General features: G+C 53.8%; 1 protein-coding gene across 8 annotated transcripts in view; it reads right to left on the reverse strand.

Annotated features, from left to right (window-relative positions):
- The window catches only part of RRBP1 (ribosome binding protein 1), a 64,211-nt gene that overhangs the window by 19,600 nt on the left and 21,611 nt on the right, over nucleotides 1–23,000 (reverse strand). For 3 of the 8 annotated variants that reach the window (XM_039256484.1, XM_039256487.1, XM_039256482.1), the window contains 5 exons: nucleotides 20,950–22,915; nucleotides 6,617–6,765; nucleotides 5,269–5,391; nucleotides 1,625–1,777; nucleotides 771–889 (listed from right to left, as the gene is read on the reverse strand). In XM_039256484.1, the coding sequence (XP_039112415.1) occupies nucleotides 771–889; nucleotides 1,625–1,777; nucleotides 5,269–5,391; nucleotides 6,617–6,765; nucleotides 20,950–22,894 (2,489 nt within the window). In that variant the 5' untranslated portion in view covers nucleotides 22,895–22,915. Of the gene's footprint in view, nucleotides 1–770; nucleotides 890–1,624; nucleotides 1,778–5,268; nucleotides 5,392–6,616; nucleotides 6,766–20,949; nucleotides 22,916–23,000 lie in introns of those variants that run through there. The other 5 variants (XM_039256488.1, XM_039256489.1, XM_039256486.1 and 2 more) reach the window with 5 other exon arrangements.

The following is a 23,000-nucleotide window of genomic DNA, read 5'->3' on the forward strand; positions in this document are numbered from 1 at the left end:
GTGGTTCAGGCTTCCTCTGGGCCAGCCTGTTGAGACTGTACTGCTCAGATCAGGAAGTCAGAAGAAAGCCACGTGGCCCCCTCATCGGACTCGCTAGCACTTGAGCTCCTGACAGGCAATGCTGAGAGCAAGAGCCCCGCTAAGTGGGCCGGGCCGAATGCTGTGAGGCAGTACTTACTACTGCAAATGTCCCTTCCAGCACAGAAGACCTCATCCCCGGTGGAGAATCCAGGAGCTTAGGTCCACGGTAGGTCCCCCCACTACCATCAAACTCTGATCATGGACAATCTGCTAGTCCCTGAAATTCTGGGCCACCATGAGAAATTTTTAAAGGCCACATCGAGATGTTGAAGACAGACATGGAAAAAGTATCTATTCCCCCAGGAAGGCAAGGTGCCGGCACAGCCAGGATCCAAGAGGCACCTGATCCTGTGGACAGTGGGCACGGACAGACCAGACTGGGGTTAGCTGGCTCTCCCCAGGGCCTTGACCACATGTGAGGATGATGGCCATGCATCCGAAGGCTTGGCCACTCACAACCAGACAGGGGGATGGAGAGTTAGGACAGAGCCCCAAACAGGAAGGGTCACAAGTGCACAGCCAGCCCCACAGGCTCACATGTGGGGCCCATGCAAGGCTGCCATGCCAGCCCCACAGCCAGTAAAAATCTAGGATTTACCCGCAAAGCCTTGAGGCTCAGAGACCCTCCCCAGCTCCAGGGCCTCTGGCAGTGCACCCTCGTGGTGTCTGAACGGGGGCACTGAGCTTACTTGCTTTCCACCTGGCTCGTGGCCTGGTTCAAGGCATCCCTCAGGATGGAGTTCTCTTGCTGCAAACGGGCCAGCTGTGTGTTAGGGCCATTCTCCAGCTGCTCCTGAAGAGTTCGGATCTGCAAAAGCAGCGAAGGGGCATCAGAGTGCCTCTTGGCCTCACAGGGAGCTGGCTTTGGGAGTGAGGTCGGCGAGGCTCCAGCCCACAGACAAATGCACCAGAGGCAGGGTGACTGCCTGCACACGCTCCCCCCATTCCCCGCCTCACTGTTTGTAGCCTCCAGGCACTGTGTTAACTGCTATGACACCAAGCACACAGCCATAGCCTACAATTACCCCGAGGAAGCCTGTTTCCTGCTCTCTGACCTCCCGTGGCACATCCCAAGCCAAGCAGCAGGGAGGAGGGCGCGGCCCACTACGAACAAGGCAGGGGAGAAGGCTCAGGGCTCTGGCTCCACGGGCCAGGCTGGGCAGGTGACTGGACCCCGCTGGCCTTGGGGGCAGCTCATGCTTGTTTTGTGGGGCCCACCCAAACTCGAGTGGAGAGGGCAGAGCCAGCATTCCTGGGGAGTCACACAGAGGCTGCGAACTTAACCCACGGGAACCGAGGAGACGGGACATGGCACTGGCCACCTGGGACCAGGCTGTTTTCAAAAAGTGCTCTCTAAAATCTAGTTTACATCTTGCTGGTTGCTGACATTCACACACGAGTGGTGGGCTGGCTGACAACATCTGGCCAGATGAAACGGCCCCGCCCTCCAAAACCAAAGCAGATTCCGAAAACAGTTCCCCCACCCTGTGGGGAGCTGCGCATGTCCCCGGGCCCCCAATCGTGCCCCTGAGCCCCTGCCCACCTTGCCCTGCAGCTGCTGCACCTCCTTCACGTGCTCCCGGTAGCTGGCCTGCATGCGTGCCTGCACGGCCGTGATCTCCTGCTCCCGGGCCACGAGCTGCTTCTTCACCTGGGCCTCCCCAGCTGTTGCCTTAGCCTTTTCTGCTGCCAGTTCCTAGGAGAGAACAGAGAGGCGGTCAGGCCAGGGCAGGAGCTTGTCAGATGGGACCCAAGTCCTCCCAGTGCAGACATCACCTGGGGCTGGGAGCCTGAGACCCCTCCCCCTGAGTTCCGGGACAGACCAAGCCAGCCACAGCAGAGAGCCCACAGGAGGCAATGAGGGGTCTCTGGAAAGCCCTGCTGACCTGACCAGTAGGGGCTGGATGTCAGGACTTGGCCATGTGAAAGCGGTGGACACAGGAAGGAGCTATGTAAACAGGATACACTGTCTTGTGCTCTCCAGGACTATTGGCTCGGGCCTGCTGCGCCTACAACAGCCTGGCCTGGCTGGGTCCCTGACATCCAGGCCTTGGAATGCCCACTTCTACTCGAGTGCTTTGTGTCAGGACGGAAGAAACAGTGAGCCTTGATGGCTGGGCCACATGGAGGGCCCAGTCCTCCCTGTGCAGCCCAGGGATCATCTGCTCTGGTCAGTGTCAGATGCCCACGATGAACACAGGATGCTGGGCCTGGGGACCCACAGCCTCAGGGATGGGCAGAGCACAGGGTGGGAAGGGCTGGTCATGGGAGAGGAGGCGGGTGGGGTCTGTGTTATTCCTGGAAGAAGGGCAATGGATGGAAGCCACAGGGAAGCTGAGAGTGACTATTCGAGAAAGGATGATGCAAACAAGTCCCTGGGGTGAGGATGCTCCCTGTCCTGGGAGCCTCCAGCTGGACTGGCAACAACCTGGTGTGGGCCCAGCCGGCCTGCGTGACCACAGTGCAAGTATCTCACAAGCCCTGTCCCATCCCTGTGCTGGGCAGGAGACCAGGGAAGTGGGAAATCCTCTCCTTCTCCGGGCGGGCTGCCAGGGAGACCCACCCTGAAGGGTCAGAGTGCCCCCCCCCCACCCCCCAGGCTGGGAGCAAATCAGAGGCGAGAGGAGGAGCCAGTGACTGGGTGGCCGCTGGGTGCCAGTGCTGCCTGTGTGCCTGGCCTTCCCTGAGCCCATCTGGGACTCCCCGCCTCACTCTTCACACAATCCACGTCCTGGCTCTGCCCAGGGTGAGAGCCCACAGGAGCATGAGGTCCACGCTAAGGGGCCCTTCGCTGATTATCTACAGGAACGGGAGAGGTGACCAACACTGCGCACCCACTCTGATGCATGCAGGTGTCTCCCTCAATTCTCTCAGTAAGATGGGGATCACGACCCCATTTTAAAGCTGAGCTCACTGAGCCCTGGGGAAATATGATGTCTAAGGCTGAGAAGGCTTTCTCTTAGCTCTGTGCTGGCCTTGGGACTTGGTGGCCACTTGCTAACAGGCAGCCTGCTAGGCTGAGCCACGCAAGGTGGCCAGAATCACAGGGGACAGCTACAATGACATATAACTGCATTGGTGATGACCACTGTGGCGTCGGGAGAGGAAAATGGCTGTTGTGGAAGGCTTCTTGAGGGAGGGAAGGAGGCCAAAGGAGTGTTCAAGGATAAGGAGGAAATTTCCAGCCAGCCATTCTGGAAGTGGTCTTCGGCATTTGAGGAGAAGGGAAGAGCGGGAAGAGAGGCCCGGGGCCGCCACGAAGGGTCAGCACGTCAGGGGAGCAGACAGGGGAGCAGCACAGGGATGCAGGCTCAGGTCTGAAGATTAGGACCCACTGGCAGAGCTTAAAGAGGGACCTCACATGTCCACGGTCGTACCTGGGAGCCCACGAAGGCCTCCTCAGGCTGCAGGGAGGGTGTGGTCAGGGGAGGGGGGCCTGGCTGGACACCTTGGAGCGAGATGGGTAACAAACCGAGGGCTATATCAAGTGGCCACCACTGAGAGTGAGCAGTAAGCGTCCAGCACGAGGGGCAGCGTTAAGGGGCCTTGTGCAGGATGCACGCCCCCTTGCACCTGCTGCCCTGCTCACGGTGGCCAGGGACCCCGGTCATGGGGAAGAAACAGGCCACTGTGACTGTGAGAGGTCGTACCTCTTCTCTCCTCACACCGCCAGCCCACCCTACAATCAAGGGGGCAGGCACAAGGAGCTAGCCAGACACCCACGCAGCCAACCCAACCAGCCACGGGGACACTTGCTCCCGTGTCCTCTCACCTGAGCTTAATTCTGGGGGTAGACAGATCTCACAGAGACTGCTCAGTCTGTCCAGAAAAAGGATACCGGAGGACGGCTCCCCAAAGCACAGACTTGACAGTGCCGGCCAGCTGGCTCCCAGGGGGTGGGAGGGCACCGATTCGCAGTACTGGCCCTTTCCTGTGGTGCAGACGCTCGCGGCCTTGGTGCACCATCAGCAGAGGCAGAAAGAGGCTGCGCAGCCGGCTCCCGGGAGCAGGGCGAGTGGCTCCAGCCACCCTGCATTTCACCACCAGCTCAAGATGGGCTCACGTGAAGGCCGCACGTGGACGGTCTTGACAGAGGATGAGACCGACCGGGCAGAAAGCTACTGAGCTCTAGGGAAGGTCCTTCTCCTGGGTGGACCATTAACCAAGAGGAAGCACCCAAAAGCTCATCTGCTCTTGCCATCTCCACCAAATGAACTTCACTGTTTGGCTCAGGGCCGTGTCCCTCCGACTGTGGCCAGAAACTCAGGCTGCCTCGTTTCTGTCTATTCTCGAATGAGCAGATGGAGGTGCCCTGAGGAAGGGCTGTGGCCCAGACCACGTGGAGCATCCCCAGTCCCGGGCCATCTCCCTGGGCCCGTTGCCCAGACAGAAAAGGGAGAGAGGGAGGTAAGCAGCAGGAGGGTGAGAGCGAGCCATGGAATTCTGCTGAAAAAAGACAGCTTGAAAGTCGGGTGGAACCAGCCCCGTAGGGCCGTGGCACCAGGACTTACTCCTTAGGAGAGAGGCAAGGGACAGGGCACAGGGAGTTCAGGCGGGGGTGGTAGGCAGGGGCGTGGGCTGATCCCTTGTCCCATGTGTCCTGACATACCCTGAATGCCGTCCCCAGCCTGCCGTGGCAGCACACACCCATGGCTATTATTCACAAAGTGCCAATGTTACACGGACGGCCAGCCATGCGCGGATACTAAGGGGCCTGCCATTTCTCTGCAGGTCTGCCCCACAGACCCCAGAAAAGGGAGGAAAACAGCTCCTCCACTGCCCTCCAGAGTTTTTACTACATTTCACAACAAAACCGCCTTGGATCAAGTGTGCCCAGGCTGCTTTCCAGCCGAGTACCCTAAAAAGATGGCCCATCACTGGGACCGGCAGTGAGGTTCTGGCCCGTCCCATCAGAGGATGAGGGCCCTGACCCTTTACTTAACGTCCATGCATGTGCTCTTGTCATGGGAGGGGAGCCCTACAGACACACAGGGCCACGACTGGTAAGCCAGCCCCTGGTGGTCAGCCTGCAGACAGCCAAAGGCCTTCCCGCGGCCACAGATTCCCTGGCGTGAGAGGCAGTCTCAGGCCAGCAAGTGCGAGCAAGGAGTCCGGGGGGGGAAGGGCGGCCCACGATGTGGAGGCGGCGCTGGGGGTGCTCGGGACAGCGTGTGCACTCAGCCGTACCTTATTGAGCTCCCTCAGTTTGCTCTTGGCAGCGGCTGCGTCTTCCTGCTCTGTGGCCAGCAGCTTTTCCTTCTCTTCCAGCTGGCGTTTCAGAATCGCCACAGGGTCACCCTTCTGAGTGGCCTGGAAGTGCCCGTAGAGCAGCGTTAACAGAGGGGGTGCACAGATATTTGGCACGCCCTCCCCACCCCCCCCAGCAATCTGACCCTGACCTGCGACCAGAGCAGGAGTTGGATCACATGGGATGGGGCTTCTGGGCGAGTGGGTCCTAGCCCGACTCCACACACTTCTGGGGATGGGCCCCCATGCAGCAGCCACCCAGTCGGCCAGGCCTTTAGGCCTCGTGTACACGGGAGCTGTGTGGTCCAAAAGCTCTGGATCTCTGCGGTAGTTTTAGGAGCATGGTGCTTCCCACTAACTTGGGCCAGTGCTGGCCAGGGCCTCCTCCTACCCCACTGAGGGGCAATTAGTCATTGTTTCTGGCTTGGTGCCACCCTTTAGCTGCTGTGTACAGCCTGTGAGATGCCTCAGGAGGGGAGGCATACTCTGGGAACAGGGGCCTGCAGTGAGTCCGGGCCTGTCTTCTTTCTTGGAGGAGTGGTCCTCCTGACCTCCTCTAGTCACTCGCCCGCCAAGAGACGCCCTTTGCTCCCCCAAGCTCACTGAGCATGAAGCTTCCTGTGACTGCGGGACATGCGACACCTTGGCGAGGGCCAGGAAGGGAGTAAGCCCTAGTGGCCTCAGGTCAGGAGTCACTGGCTCGGCTCTCAGGACACCCCGCGGCATCACTAACCACTAGCGTGCCACAGAATTCTCCAGCAAAATCCCTACAGTTCCAACTCCGGATGAGGAACAAACATGCCAGGCAGCACCTCCTACGGGCAGCTCCTTTGCCACAATCGGCAGAGGGCAAGGGCCAGCCTCTGCACTGGCCCCCACAGCAGGAGGGACATCAGAGAAAGGTGCTTCCAGGCTTGTCATGGAGCTCCCCACCACGCGGTGTGCCCCTCCACCTTCTTTCCTGCACCCGGGTTCTGGCCACAGGCCAGCAGGGCCCCAGCTCCTGTGTTCACCCCCCAGCTCACAAAACACAGCCCTGCCCTGACCCATAACGGTCTTCCTGTTTCCGTGGCTGGGCTGTGGCTGGGCTGAGGCAGAAGGCAAAGCGTCCGCGGGGTGATTCATGCAATTTGTGTCTGGGAAGGGGAGGCAGGGTGCTGCCTAGAGAGAGGCCAGTGGAGACTGTTTCAGGAACCCTGGGTATGTGGCCAGCCTGATGGGGATCTAGTAGGGGAGGCTGGGGCCCCAGGGCCGGTCCTTAAGGGGAGAGCGGGGAGGCCGGGTCTACCTTATGCCAGGTGTCCTGAATGACTCCAGCCTTCTCAGACAGGATCTCAATGAGCCGCTGGGCCTCACCCTCGTTGAACACCATGCTTCCGACTGTGGAGACCAGAGTCTTGTAGGGGAGGTAGAGAGGGCTGTCGGAGTCTGGGGGCACTGTGCAGGGAGACAGAAAGGAGCGGGAACTTACCCTCCGATCCTAGCAATCAAGCTGGTCACACTTCAAAGCAGCAGGGGCCAAAAAGCCGACCGAGAACTCTGTCCAGCTGCCTGCGGTGTACGAGCTGAGTGCAGAGCCTGGCCTGGGTACTGAGCTCTTTCAGAGTACTGAGAAATGGACCAGACTTCGAGCCCCTGCACAGTCGTCCCAACTGCCCAAAGAGAGCAGAGGGGCGAGGTCTCTAAGTAAAGAAAGGCTGTTTCTCTGGGTTGGGGGAGATATGCACTATGCACTCCCCCCCCCCCCGCCTTTTTATTATCAAAATGAGAATTAAGCAAGGCATACCTTCCCAAAAATGCTTTTCCTTCCTTTTTTCCAGCAAACCGCTTGGTCCAGTTCTAGCCCCGCACAGTGCAGCAGGGTCCACCCGCCTGCTGTGACCAAGCCCTGTGGCTCCTCATGAACACGGACCCCCAGCCACAATCCCGTGGTCACCAGAGAAGGATGGAAAGCAAAGGCCCGCGTCCCTAAGGATGCTTCCCTGTGGTCCCAGGGAAAAGGAGGCTCATGCCACACATCTAGGTGCAAACACCGGTTCCGGCTTCATGAAGCCCAAGGCAGGTTTGAGGGGAGGGGAGGCCAGGCCAGGTTCTTTCACAACGGGCCTGCCCACTTGTCAGCCCAGGAGTGACCTGTGCCTTCTGCAGTGCTCCTGGGGCCCCTTGCCACATGCACACGCAGCACGCTCACTTCAGGCAGCTCTTGAGCAGTCCTGAATGCAGGAAGGGGTGAACTGAGACACCCCAACTGGCAGCAACCCCGTCTGAAATGCCCCTGGGAATTCCTTATGCTGAGGCCCAGACCTGCCCCGCAGCCGAATGACCAGGCCCCAAATGAGTGAAGTAAAGGCAAGAGGTCCTCAGCAGCGCCCTCAGCTAAGCCCACCTCATTGAGGACAACGAAGCATGGGGAAGGTTTCCATAGCAACCCCAAATTCTCTGGCCTGTCACAATATTTTCACTTGCTAGTCACAATATTTTCATCGCAAGTCAAAGCATTTAGCATGATACCTTAATAAGGGGAAGGTGGGATGTGGGCGAGCTGGTTGCTATGAGCACCTTCATTCTAGAACTTCTTGCCTTGGTGAGGCTCGGGAGATTAAAAATAACCACGCTGACGTTAGAGGCCTAAGAGCTCAAGGGTGTCACGAAAATGAAGTGGGGGTGGAATGTACACTCCCTTCAGCCTTTCTTCTTTTCATTGATATATATATATATATATATATATATATAAAACATAAAATCATCTTGATGGCAAATTTATACACTTGGAAAAAATACTCTGGGCACAGCTAAGCCAAAAATGAAGCAAGGACCACTCTCAAGTTCACTACTGGAAGAAGACCCCGCCGGGAACATTTTGGTTTATGGGCTCCCTGCTTTCCCCGCTCAGCCTGCAGGCAGATAAGTTTACTGCCCAGGTTTTCCAGAAGACAGAGGTCCACTATTTCAAAGACATAGCTGGAACTCAAATGGACAAACGTTTTCCTTTCCTGAGTCAGGAAAGGTCCACTTCTGTGCTGTCCCAATATGCTGGCCACCAGCCACGTGTGGCCACCGGGCACTTGAAATGCAGCCGGCGTGAACCGAGCTGGGCCGCAGGTACAAGTACACCTCGGTTTGAGGACTTAGTAAAATATCTCTAATAATTTTCTGTATCGACTGCATGTTGAAATGATATTTGGGGAAAATGGGATTGAATAAAATATATCATTAAAATTTAATTCCAAAAAAAAAAAAAAAAAAAAAAAGAAATAGATGTATTTAACAGAAAAAAAAAAATAAAATGAGAGGGTTGGAAAAAAAAAAAATTTAATTCCTTGCCTTTTTTTTTTTTTCAGGTGGCTCCTAGGAAAGTCTGAATTACACAGAGGCTCACATGCGTGGCTCACACTGTATTTCTACTGGGCAGGCTGGTCCACTGCTTTCAAGCCCTGGGGGCCCCCAAATCCCCCCAAAAGTATGGCCCTTGTCCCTGCAGAGCCCTCAGGCCTCTCTTGAAGCCTCTCCTAAACCATCCTTATAGGCCCCTGTAGTCCCTACCACACTGCAGGGGGTGGGGGATGCGGGACATCTAGATAATGGAACTATGCTTTGCTATGGAGTTCTGTTTCCCCGCAGATGTCACCCCAGTGGTCTTGACAGACTGCGTTCCCTCTTGGATGGCCAGAACCTTTCCGAGAGTATTCTATGTGAGTGTCATTCTAATACACCGTTATTCAAGCTTTCTCATCTAATTATATTACATTTTATTAGATGTTTTAGTAAACAAAGTAATGAAAACTTGAGCAGGTGAAACAATCCAAAGTTACGTACAGCAAAATTTAACTCTCCCCTGCCTGTCGCCCAATCTCCCCACACAAACTTCCGTGGCCTTCTCTGTGCTCATGTGAACACTATCTTGTAAAGTATTTTTAGACAGCCCCAGCGTTATGCTTTTTTATTACGTCTTTTAGGTAAGAATGGTGCCATTTTTATTTTCCCCAAATCAGGGGAAGTAAAAATGAAAGAAAAAAGCACTTGGAACTAGGCCCCAGAACTTCTGGACTTCCGTGTGAACTGCATTTACTTCTGGGTTTCAAGATCCTCTCACCAAACCAGTGGCACTGAGCTCACTCGGATGCCCGTTCCTGGGAGATGGGCACCCAGACTCTCATCAACAAATCATGTGCTAACGGGAGCTAACTCGTGCTGCCATGTTACACATCTCCAGCAAATACCTGAAAATGGAATAATTCCTGGCACTGTGAAATCATACGGCACTTAACTAATTTTGTCAAACACTAACATCTAATCGTCTAAGCCACCAACTTCACAAAGACCAGGAGGTGGTGAATCCTAGTGAGATCAGCAACCTGAGAGCCTGCTCCTACAGTCCGTGCTGTGCCCACCTTGGTGGGTGTGAAGTGCCAGGAATGGACGAGCAGGAAGGCCTGGAGGAAGTTCGTAGCAGGAGAGCAAAGAGTGGACAGATAGAACCAGTACCTCCCTGCTCTGGATTAATCCAGACCCGCCTGGCAGGGGACACAGTAAACACCTCCAGGGCCGGGCCCCGCAAAATGGCACGGGTCTGGCTCAGGGGGCAGTCTCTGGACATGTTCTTTCACCTCCAGGGGATGGGTCCTGTGGGGTCTGGCCCAGAACTCTGGGAGCTGTGGAGATGCCGAGGAGAACCGGAAAGGAGACGTGTGTCATCTCCTGACCTTTAGTGCTGACAGCGAACTCCATGAAAAAAGAAATACATAAAAACCTCTGTGGGGCTGAACAAACATGTCAGTGGGCCCAGTGCGGCCTGCAGGTCACCTCTGACCTTGGGCAATGGGCATCAGGATCAGAACAAGGTCCCTGAGTCAGGTGGTCTGGGCTCAAATTCTGGCTCAGCTCCTTCCTGCCTGTCCATCCTTGGGCAAGCTGCCTCACCTCTCCTGGCCTCGGTTTCCTCATGGGCGACATAGGGCTAATCATCTTTCCTCCTTCACGGCCTCACTACAAAGATTAAATCCCAACATGTTTGGAACAATGCCCGGCACAAAATGCACTGCAGAATCAAACAACGGGGCCACCTTCAAGCAAGCCCCAGCCACGGGACAGTCACAGGCCCTGACCCCCCGCCGAACAGACAGGGCACAGAGGGAGGGACTCAGTGGGGCTAATATGACTCTGCCCCTTCCCCCAATCGCACCACTGGAATGGAGGAGTCACGCAACGATGGTGCCCAGGGGCCAGCCCTGAGTAGAGCAGCACAGCCCATGTGCCCTCTGGACCCTGTCTACACCCTCTCATGAGGCTAAAAGGGCAACAGGGTTAGATAAAGCAAGGAGCCCTCTGCCTCCCTTAGCTCCCAGACAGGGAGAGTGCAGCACTGGGCAATACCCATCACACCTCAGGTTCCAAAACCATGCACCCCTTTGTGACCATGCCGGGGGTACAGTCACTTAAAATCAGGGGCACCTGGGTGGCTTAGTCGGTTAAGCGTCCGACTTTCGCTTAGGTCATGATCTCGCGGTTCGTGGGTTCGAGCCCCGCATCGGGCTCTGTGCTGACTGCCAGCTCAGAGCCTGGAGCCTGTTTCAGAGTCTGTGTCTCCCTCTCTCTCTCTCCCCTGCTCACGCTCTCCCCTGCTCACGCTGTCTCTCTCTCTCCTAGAAATAAATAAAAATATTAAAAAAAAATAAAATAAAAAAAAAAATAAAATCAAACTTGTCCTGCCCAGAGGCACTCTGGAGTCCCTTTCTTACTGTCAACTGCAGAACCCTTTTGGGAGGGTTCTGTCTTTGCATAAACGACACCATCCCAGGGGCCAGGCTGCTGCGTTGGGGAACTCCACAGCCCAGCTCTGGGTCAGAGAGCCTCCAGACCCCAGTCCCTGTAACGCTCTTGCGGGGCTCTAGCGGACTTGACCGACAAAGCAAAGGATGGTGCTGAGGGCTGCTCAGCCATGGGGGCTCACAGCTCAGCCGGTACAGGTGGCGCGCAGCCCTGCACGGGGCAGGCAGGTCCCAATAGTGTCTAGAGACACAGAGTATGCTTGTACGGTCACCGGCAGGCGGCACCCCGCAGGGCCTGGCAAGGTGGGAGTTAGAGGCAGAACCGCCAGCTGAGAGGCAGAGAAGAGGCAGGACCCACGGCAACAACCAGGTAGAGCCACAGGGAGGGAGCCTGGGGAGGGCGTGCCGCCAAGGAAGTGCCAGGAAGCACAGTGGCCACAGTGGCAGGGGAGCTCTGGCCCTAGTGCTACTGGGTAAGGATGGCGAGGGCTGGGGGGATTGGGCTGCGAGAAGGGGAGCAGTAGGGACAGGCAGCGAGGGGCGGGGCTCGGTGGGGCCTTGCTGCTCCGGGCAGAGGGAAGGGGGACTTCCCAGGCCCCAAGGATCTGGATTCTATCTTACAGGCTAGAAACAATGCCAGCAGGGAGCAAGGTTTGCAAGGAGGAAATGTTATTTCAGGAGACAAGGCTGGGGTGGGGGGCAGATGAGGGAAGAGCCCAGGGTCAGGGGCCAGACCCAAGGGCACCGAGGAAGCTGGGCTGGGGGGCCAGAGGCCCAGGTGTCCATCCAGGGACTCTGGCAGCGGCACGTGCCCCAGAGGTGTCCTCTTGGGAGCTGAGGGAGACCAAAGCCCTCCCTGCTCAAGGAACATCCAAGCAGTTCTGCGAGCCTGTCTCGGACACACAGACGCTGGCAGAACGGCTGCTGCCTCTGGACCCTGCACGTGTGCCACCCCAACAGTGTAGGTTGGGGGACCCTAAATGGCTCTCACGACAGGAAGCCAGTCCCCAACCTCAGGGAGACTCCCAGGCCCTGACATCCCTGATCACCTGAGCCAAACTTGGGTGGAAGGCCCCAAGGCCCCAGGAAGGGCTCCCCTACACCTCCCTGAAGACTGCCACTACACAAGCAAGCCCTCTGGCTTAGAGACAAGACAAGCCCCCGACTCCAGAGGGCACCCCCTCCCCTCCAACGCTGGTCTCTAGAGACACGGCACTGGCCAGTATCATGGCTGGTCTTCCCACTAGCTTCATGCTGGGGGACGGAGGCCGCGAAGCACCCTCCTGAGTTTGCAGGAAAGCAGTCCCCTCGAGGTTCTTGAGGAAAGAGTCATGGAATGCATCAGAGGCTGGAGGTGCAGCTCCTGGGCAGCGCACAGGCTGCCGACTCTGGCTGCGGGCTGCAGCACCCAGCACAGCCCAGGGCTGCCCGGACCCCTCAGTCAGCTAAAGGGCCCAGAGGGGCAGCCACATGTGACCCCTGACTGCCCCAGACGCTAACATCTGGTGTTTTAACTGCATGGAGTGAAGTACAAATAATGTTAAGAGCAGCCCTATTTGGGGCCTTTGAATAAAAATAAAGCCTTTTCCTTTGGAGAAGAAAGTGATCTGTTAATAAATCGTGAGGCTGTGCATTAATAATGTCTCATGGAATTTAACAATCCTATAGGTGAGGGGCACCTGGGTGGCTCAGTAGGTTAAGCATCCAACTCTTGATTTTAGCTCAGGTCGTGATCTCACGCTTCATGGGATCGAGCCCCACATTGGGCTCGGCGCTGACAGAACAGGGCCTACTTGGGATGCTCTCTTTCCCACTCTTTCTGCCCCTTCCCAGCTCTCTCTCTCAAAATAAATAAATAAACATTAAAAAAATATCCTCTAGATTAAACGACTTTATTTTTCTCATTATACTTTTCCCCTAAATTTCAACAAAACCAAGTTTATATCTGGAAGAAAAAAAGAAGAAAGAAAAAGAAACATCACAGTATTTCTTAAAGAAAGATAAGCCCTGCAGGACCTCTGGGTGAGAACTTTCCATTGCTTCCTCAGGCACACAGGCTGGTCCAAGGAGAACACGCCCTCCTTAAGTGATGGTGATGAAGATTTTAGCTCATGCCGCAGAAAAGGTAAGATCTGTCCAACTATGGGCTTCCTGACCACAGCTGCCTGAGGACAATGACTGGAGCCCCAGCACTGCCATGCTTTAACATGACTGAATGAAAACTTCTGGAAGAATGGCATCCAGCAGCTTCTCTAAGACATGGGGCGCCATACTGATTCAGCTCCTTCCCTAGGGCATGTGTTTGTTCTTCTTTCAAAAAGGCAAAGTTGGGGCACCTGGGTGACTTGGTCAGTTAAGTGTCCAACTTTGGCTCAGGTCATGATCTCATAGTTCATGAGTTCAAGCCCCGCCATCGGGTTCACTGCTGTCAGCATAGGGCCTGCTTTGGACCCTCTGTCCCCTTCTCTCTCTACCTCTCCCCCTCTCATACTGTCTCACTCATTCTCTCTCAAAAATACACAAACATTAAAAAAAAAAAAAGGAGAAGTTGGGCTCGAACTTACAGAGAAAGGGAATGAAGGCTCAAAGATCCTACAGAGATTTCAGAGCTTCATCCCCCTCAAAACCTAGGTTTGAAAGAAAAGAATATCAAACCTGATTTCAAGACACACCTGCCTGTACCTCAGTCCTAAGGGGCTGGAGAGTAGCTGCTGAGGTGGGCTGCACCTGGCCTGAGGGCCCTGCAGAGACGGAGGGACCACGGCTGGAGGCTGAGGTCCCTGACCATCTTCTGGCCACATGACTTCTGGGAAGTCTCAAAACAAGAGCTGGGCTGTGGTTTCTGCTTTTGCAAAAGTAGGTAAACATACCATCCATGTTACAGACCTTCAGGAGGACAAATGCATGGAAAGGACCTTTGTAAACCACACACCTCACCAAACATCTGGTTGAGAATAACAGTGTCACGCGCCTGGGGGTGATCCAGCAAGCATGCAGTCAAGGAGGACACTGGGAGGTGGGGGGAGGGGATGGGACAGCAGGAAGAAAGGGGTGTTGCTACTACCAACTCGCATGCCTTCGGATTAGATTAAGTCACATGTTAAGATACAGACACCTTCAGCAAAGTCTTTCTAGTAGGTCTGAAGATTCTTCCCTATATCCCCTGACCTCTGATGACCCCTGCCCCAGGAGGGTACAGAGAATGATCCTATTTGTTCATTTTCACCTGCTCTGGCAGAGGAAGGAGTGGGCCGGGAGGTCTTGCACAATATGGAGCTAAGCGCCCCCCACCCCGGACACTGCAAGATGCACAGATGTGACACTAACTTCCCATCTTAGCTCAGTGTGTGATCATATACTGGGCACCCAAAGGCTGGGACACACTTGAGAAGAACTGGCTACTTTCTTCCCTCAACCTGGCCTCCTGAAGGAGAAGGGGGGCCTTCTGCTGCTCAGAGAATGCTCAGGGCACCTATGGTCAGGGCTGGGCACCTCCCAAAGCCCGAAAGGTTAACTCCACTATGTACAATGACTTGCAGTCAAATAATGGAGTTTTTCTTTTCCATTTAAAAAATAATGCATGTATTTACCCAACAGATACAAAATTACTGATTTGAAGAGGTACGTGCACCCCCACTGTTTATAGCAGCATTATCAACAATAGCCAAACTATGGAGAGAGCCCAAATGTCCACTGATTGATGAACAGATATAGAAGATGTGGTTTACATCTACAATGGAACATTACTCAGTCATCAAAAAGAATGAAAGCTCGCCACTTGCAATGATGTGGAAGGAGCTAGAGTATGTTATGCTAAGCAAAGTATGTCAATCAGAGAGAGACAAATACTGCATGACTTCACTCATCTGTGAAATTTAAGAAACAAAACTGATGAACATATGGGAAGGAGGGAAAAAAGAGAAGAGAGGGAAACAAACCAGAAGAGACTCTTGATGATAGAGAACAAACTATGGGTTGACGGAGGGAGCGAGGTGGGTGAGGGATGGGCTAGACGGGTGATGGGCATTGAGGAAGGCACTTGTTAGGATGAACACTGGGGGTTGTATGTAAGTGATGAATCACTGAATTCTACTCCTGAAACCCATATTGCACTGGGAACTAAAATTTAAATTAAAAAAAAAAAATAGTGCAGGTCACGAAAAAAACTGGGAAGTACAGAAGGGCGAAAGAAAGGTATTAACATTTACCCATACGGTGTACCTCAAGAGGGCCTTTCTCCCACCCAGACTTATGTGTGCGTCACAAGGTCATCGTGGGATGTCAGAGTGTTTGCTATCTCCTACAGGTTGGCTGGGTGCCCCAAGCCCTGACATGATGGTCTTCTGGCCCCAGGGCAAACAGGCCACAGATGAGGAAGGGGGTCCGGTGTGACGCCAGTGCAAGGAGGAAGGGCCACGCTTAGTGGCGGCAGTGCACACACCAAGTTCCAGAGGAAGCACAACGTTCTGGAGCGTGTGCAAACGGGCATCTTGTGCCCCCTGTCAGTCCTTGGTTTATCTGGGGGCCAGGCCCGCACCGTGTGAATCTGGACTCCCCTCTAGGTGCTGGGACAAATGGGCTCTCCTCAAAGCATAACCTCACATGGCCATGAGCACACGCGTAGCATGGCGCAGGCGGGCCAAAGGATGCCAGCAAAGACTGAATCCACAGGCAAAAACAGATTTTCAAGAAACCACCATCATGTACATAACACACTTCCTGTGAGAGGGCTGCAGCTTTCCTAATAAACTCCGTGCACGAGTCCTGAGGGAACTATCTGAGCACAAACCAGTGGAGGCCTGCAACCAGGCAGCATATAGTGGCAGCTTTAGTTCCGGGGAAACTTCCACTTCTCTGTGATTCCCTGCGGTCCCTCTTCTGCAAACATTGATAAAGGAATCTGCGCCTTCTATTTCATGAGCAAGCGTCTTCTCCTTAGTCCACACTTGGGTTTCTAATGCTCCCCTCAAGTGGTCATCATCTTGATAGCACCACGTCAACAGTCAAGTCCAGTGGAAGGTTCTGGAAAACGCTCATGTGGGGCTCTCCGAGCAAATTGTAAACCGTGAAGTCTTTGGGGAGCGATGCAGCCCTGTGTTCTTAAATTAAGCATGTACCTGCCTTTTCACTTAGCAATTGCGTACTGATGTATTTACTTTGCAGAGATACACTACAGTATACATGCATCACTGTGGCATTACTTTTAGCAGCAAAAAAACCTGCACACTGCTTAATACCATTTAAATATGTGATACATTCATGCTATGGGACAGCAGACAGCAGCAGCAGCCCCGCAGGCACAACATGGAAAGATATCACCAGTACTCTGGTACTGGTGAAGCAAACAAGCTCCAAGGCTGTGTCACCGCTGGCCTCGCTGGTGTATGCCAATGTGACGAGTGGGACATCTCCAAGGCTCCCCTGGGACTGGGTGGTGAGGGGATAGAGTGGAAAGACTTTTGGTTTTCACCCTCCACCCGTCTACATTGTTTGCCAGACGCACACACTTATACGATAATAAATTTTAAAAGCATGGAGGAGGAAGGCAGGTGTTTACTGTCAAATCCAGCCATGGACAAGTGGTAAAAACCTGCCACACGGCCCTGATTTGCTCTCGTAGGAAAAACAGATCAGAAGTCCTGGAAGGGTTCCAACTGGGGCCTGCAGAAGCATGTCCTGTGCCCGCCTCCACACCTGCCTGGTCTGTCTCCTTCTGAGGCGTCTGTCAGCGAGGACCCTGCTGGGCCCACCTGGTGACAGTTGAGGACACAACCCTGTCTGTGGTGCCCTCCAGCTCCGGGGTAGGTTCTGTTGCTGATCTGTCAGGTGTCATGGGCCAGCCACAGCCTCCATGGCCTCACTTGTCACATCGCACTGGGAAACGGAGGACGACGGGGAGCTCACCCCCGCCGCACTCAGGACGCAGACAGACGGAACAAAGCACGGGGTGAGCTGTGAGGTGCCAGCACAGAGCTGCAGACATACTCATTTTCACAGGCTGCCTCACCTCCCTTCTGGTGGCTCTGGTTTAGAACAGCACTGTCCTAACTGCACTGATGGGGACATTCTTCCCTGCACCGTCCAGCAAAGGCAGCCACTGGCCACAGGCGCCTACTGAGCACTCGGAGTGTGGCAGGCACAACTGAACCAGTCCTTTGACTTCTGATTGATCTGAATGCTACCTGAGGTAGCCTCCATGTGACCAGCCCTAGACTCTAGCTCTCTGGTGGCCACAGTTAAAACTTCACAGCCCTAGAGATCACAGCCCTGATCCAAGTTCAAGTCTCCGCTATTCGGAGAAGGAACTCCTTTCCTGCCCTGCTCCACAACACTGACCCGCAACCTACCCTCCAGGCATCTCCCCTAGTCACCAGGCAATGTCTCCCCTAGCCGAGGCCGCTCACATCTTCACGCCCCCCAGTTTCTGGATGCCCAGGGCTGCCCAGCCTAGCCCGAGCTGTGCCCTCGAGTAGCCCTGGACAGACATACAGAAGCTCCACCCCAGCTAGCGGGCAAGGAGGTCAAATGCAGGCAGGCAGGCAGCCAGGGCTGAATGCACCCTCTCAAGCAAAGGGAGGAACACGGGACATGCGATATGATTGCATGAAGAGGAAAGTGGCCTGCTTCCCATTCAGCAACACGGTCATGGCCACAAGATCACCACCACAAATGCTAAATGTGAGTCAGATCAAATCTGGAATGCTAAACATGTACGAGATGTCATCATAACAGAAGGGTGAGTGAGCCCCATTCCATATTCCACTGGGAAAATCCAGGCCGTCCATAGACTTGTGCCTCAGACCCTCGATCTCCACAGGTCGAGGCTAAATGAAAACACGGAAAGAAATTGGACTGCTGGACAGCAGGAATATGGCTGAAAATGACTGCTGGCTCCCAGGGCGGAGAAGGGCCTTGATGGCTCGTCACTGACATCTGACTTCGGAGTTGTCTTCGGAGCAAGCCCTGAACCGCATGTCCGTATTTGAGAACACCAAACATCCAAACAGGACAAAAGCACACACTTCACTTACTCCACCCTCGGGGCCCACGGTCCCTTACAGGCAAGAGCTGCAAAGCTGTTGGAAGCCAGGCATCATGGGGACACCCACCTTACCCTGTGCCATCCTGGCAGTGACTCAGGAGTCCTTACTACCCACACTCCACACCAGGTGTGATCCTGGAAACAATAGCATCAGCATCTCCTGGGAGCTGGCGAGACATGCAGGGTCTCAGGCTCCACCCAGAACTACAAGTCAGACTCTTTACCTTAACAAGACCCCCAGGGGATCCATCTACATGGAGAGCTGGAGAAGCATTGCATGTGGGTGTATCTCCACTACTTCTGAAAACACAGACATTTCAGGATCTTCATGGCATTGGCGCGGGGAGCGGCCTGCATCCACCCTGGGGGTGGGGGTGGGGCTTGAAGATGGCTTTACCCACCCCTCCAACCATGGCAGGTGGAGATCACACAATGCACATTCAGGAAAATGACAAATTACAAGACAGATTTTCCCCCAGGTCTCTAGGCTCTCAGACCCTCTGAAGAATCAGGAAATTCACCTTTCAGGTGGCCTCTCAGCTGCACATAATACCCTGCACGGGTGGGTTTTCATTCTGGGTCTGACGATCCCGCATGGCTGCTTTTGTGGCCAGGCGCCCCTTTCTGGCCTTTGTGATTTTCTCATTGCAACCTTGGAGTGATGTCAGGCCTTGTGTCATCTGGGCTGATTAATATTAATTTTGGCTGTTTTTGATATTTTATAGAATTTGATTTTTTTAATTAAATCTAATTCATCCAGACCATGCATTTTTAGAAGGATCCAGTCTAAGCAGACTCTTCCAAATCTTGAACATGTTGCCCAAGATCAGAACATTTCTTCTTCCCCACTGAACCGAGTCTCCCTCCCCTCACTGAAGTTCTCAGGCCTGACAGTCTGCTTCAGGACCATTTTATTCTCTGACCTATCTGTCCTTAGGCCAGTGCCTTCCCTGTAATTACAATGGTATGGAAATACATCCACAGATCAGACACACCTGGCCTTCCAAAGGCCACTTAAAAATCTATCCAATATTCCAACCTATTTTCCCCTCCAGATGGGACTTTTAGAATAGTTTTGTCAAGTTAAAGGTGGGAGTTGGGGGAGGGGGCAAGAATCCCACTAAAATATTGGCTAGAATAATAAACCCTGAGTTAACTTAGTAATAACTGTCATTCTATTCATAATATTTAATCTCTGTCATTTCTTTTCTCTGTTCAAATTTTGTCTTATGCCAGCAATCTGCTGTGCGGGTTCACACAGGTCAGAAAGTTAGGGCTTCCTCCCAACAAGGTTCTCTATTACCAGATTAGTACCATTTGCTTTCCTTCCTAAAATATCACATTTCTATTCCATGCCTTATTTCAGATGCCTAAAGCCAAATGTGGTAACAGCAGCCACCAGAAGGTCTTTTCTGAACACACCTGATGCTCTACAGAAAACAGGCCACTTCTCAGTTCCATCCCTGTCCTCATGTCTCAAACACCCTGTCCCTGGGTCAAGTGGAACACCAACTTAAAGACAAGGCAGCACACCTTCCCTCCGGCCTGCGGAGGCAGACTGAGGCTGAACATTTGGATTTTCAAAGGGCTTTGAGAGGCTGGCCTCACTTGTGAGGCCAGGTGGGCTCATCCTTGACCCTCAGCAAGAGCCTGAACTGCTCACACAGCATGGGTCCCCTCACAAGGAACAGGGTACTACCTGAACAAATGCCCCCCTAAAAAGTTGGGGGAGGAAGAAACCTGAGAAAAGGAAATGCATCTTCACAAAGGGGCAAGAAAGGGAAACTCGGCTAAGAACATAGGGCCTTGTGCTATCCAGCACAAGGTCCAAACATCTCAGACCCCTTTAGATACCTCGTTAAGACAAATGCAATTAATTATCCAAATCAACTAAAGGCTAGTCAAAGATGTTAAAAAAAAAGAAGAAAGAAAGAAAACCAAAGACTGCCATATCAAACGAGTGATGAACTGGAAACAGGAACTCACTGGCCCCGTTTCTATAATAATACAAACCAAAAAGATAACAGAAAATTACTGTTCTGTATTGTATGTATATAAAATGGCCCACTAAGTAACTGGGATAGAGGGTGGGGGAGAGGAAAAACTGGGGGGTGGGGTAGGAGTGGATGCCATTGTTCCTTAAAAACATCCTACCATTATTCATTCAACAAACATACAGTACCAGGGGAGGTAAGCAACAAAACAGGCCGGCAGAATGCACTCAGACATCTAAGAAAGATCTGCCAGGACAGAAGGTTCCAGATTGCATGGGGGATGGAATACTAGCCCTAGTTCCTCCTCTTCCCTTGTACTCACATACTCACACCTATTGCAACATCCCTTGGCAGTCCCTCCCACCGGAGACAGTGGACTTCCTACCCCTTGACTCTAGCTCAGTCACATGGCTTGCTCTGGCCAATAGGATGCTTGCTGGTTGGACATGTGCCCTTTTACAGCTCTGCCGTCACCAGAAGGGCCTCTAACCGCCAGGTTCCCTGAAGCCTCAGCCTGGGCCCCAGAACACGTGAGGAACAGACCTATGCTCAATCTGCAGCAAAAACCCAACTAAACTGCAGTGTGAAGCAGAGCCACTCAGCTGAGATAACCCAGATCAGTTAACCTTCAGCCAATTCAACAGAAGCCTGAAAAAGAATAAACGACTGCTGGTGTAAGCCACTGAATTCTGTGGTGTTTGTTACCCAGCCTTGTGGCAACAGCTAGCTGATACATATGGCTCCCACAAAGGGAATCCATAAGTTAATAAAAGATCGCTTTTCCCTCCAAGTTCACAGAGAAGTCAGAACTACTTACCAGGCTCACCTTTCTTCTTTGAACCAGACTTCTTCTTTGCAGGAGCCTCTTGCTTTGGTGCCTCTTGGCTCTGGACCATATCTGCATTTTTGCCTTGGATAGGAGCGGGCTCTGTCCTTTTACCCTGATTGGCAGATGCATCTGCCTTTTTGCCCTGGTTGGGGGACCCTTCGGACTTTTTGCCCTGGTTCGGGGTTCCCTCTGCCTTTTTGCCTTGATTGGGGGCCCCCTCTGCTTTTTTCCCCTGGTTTGCAACAGCCTCTGCCTTTGTGCTCTGATTACCAACCGAATCTGCCTTTTTGCCCTGATTCTGGGCCCCATCGGCCTTTTTGCCCTGATTCTGGGCCCCCTCAGCCTTTTTGCCCTGATTCTGGGGCCCCTCGGCCTTTTTGCCCTGATTCTGGGCCCCCTCGGCCTTTTTGCCCTGGTTAGGAGTCCCCTCGGCCTTTTTGCCCTGGTTGGGAGCCCCTTCGGCTTTTTTGCCCTGGTTGGGGGTCCCCTCTGCCTTTTTGCCCTGGTTGGGGGCCCCCTCTGCCTTTTTGCCCTGGTTGGGGGCCCCCTCTGCCTTTTTGCCCTGGTTGGGGGTCCCCTCAGCCCTTCTGCCCTGGTTGGGGGGCCCCTCAGCCTTTTTACCCTGGTTGGGGGCCCCCTCTGCCTTTTTCCCCTGGTTTGGGGTTCCCTCCTTTTTTCCCTGGTTGGGGACCCCTTCCACCTTTTTGCCTTGGTTCTGGGCCCCCTCTACTTTTTTGCCCTGGTTGGGGGCACCCTCGGCCTTTTTGCCCTGGTTCTGGGCCCCCTCTACTTTTTTGCCCTGGCTCTGGGCCCCCTCTGCCTTTTTGCCCTGGTTGGGGGTTCCCTCTGCCTTTTTGCTCTGGTTCTGAACCACTTCCACCTTTTTTCCCTGATTGGAGCTCGCCTCTGCCTTTTTACTCTGGTTTGGGGTCCCCTCCTCTTTTTTACCCTGGCTGGAGCCCCCTTCTGCTTTTTTGCCCTGATTCTGGGCCCCCTCTGCCTTTTTGCTCTGATTCTGGGCCCCCTCTGCCTTTTTGCCCTGGTTGGGGGTCCCATCTGTCTTTTTGCCCTGGTTGGGAACCGCTTCTGTCTTTTTGCCCTGGTTGGGGGCCGCTTCTGTCTTTTTGCCTTGGTTTGGGGTTCCTTCTCCCTTTTTGCCCTGATTCTGGGCCCCCTCTGCCTTTTTGCCCTGGTTTGGAACCACTTCTACCTTTTTGCCCTGATTCTGGGCTCCCTCTGCCTTTCTGCCTTGGTTGGGGGCCCCCTCTGGCTTTTTGCCTGGGTTGGGAGCACCTTCTGCTTTTCTGCCCTGGTTAGGGGCTCCCTCTGCCTTTTTGCCCTGTGCAGTGCCAGTGGCTGGAGTACTGGTCTTGGCACCCACTGGGGGCACGACCACCATGGGTACCTCCTTGGGAGCAGTTTCCAAGATGGCAGCCTTGGAGGTAAGAACTTGGACAGAATTCACTACAGAACTAACTGCTGGCTCCACCTTTGCCACTTTTTTCTCCTTTTTCTTTTTGTCCTTAGGGGAGGAGGCCAGCTTCTCTTGGGGCACAGCTGGTACTGGGGCTACAGGGGCAATGACCATGGGGGGCTGGACTGGGGTTGGAGCCACGGCCACTGCGGGTGCCCGCACAGGATCTTTGAGAAGGATGGTCACGTTGGGGGCTGGCTCATGGTCAGGTATCTTCCCATTGGGTTTCTCTTCCCTTTTCTTCGTCTTTCCTTTCTTCTCCACTGTTTTCTCCTTCTTTTTCTTCTCCACTTTCTGGTGGTGAGTTTTCGCCATCTCCTTGCGCTGGTTGGCTAGGGCTTCTTCATATGACGTTTCCTTCATGGAGAAGGTGGACACCAGGAAGATGCCGATGGCAGAAACAACCATGAATCCACCAAAGACCATAACCCCCAAGGTCTGAGTGTCGTAAATATCCATCCTGGCTTGCTTTCCTTTAACCTGCCAAATACATACACATAGGTTACTTTCTGTAGGAACAAAGGCACTTGACAGTTTCCATCCTCACCCAAACTTAAGCTTTTGC

The sequence above is a fragment of the Hyaena hyaena genome, unplaced genomic scaffold, assembly GCF_003009895.1.
Source record: "Hyaena hyaena isolate Hyena2069 unplaced genomic scaffold, ASM300989v1 scaffold_579, whole genome shotgun sequence".
NCBI classification, from domain to species: domain Eukaryota; kingdom Metazoa; phylum Chordata; class Mammalia; order Carnivora; family Hyaenidae; genus Hyaena; species Hyaena hyaena.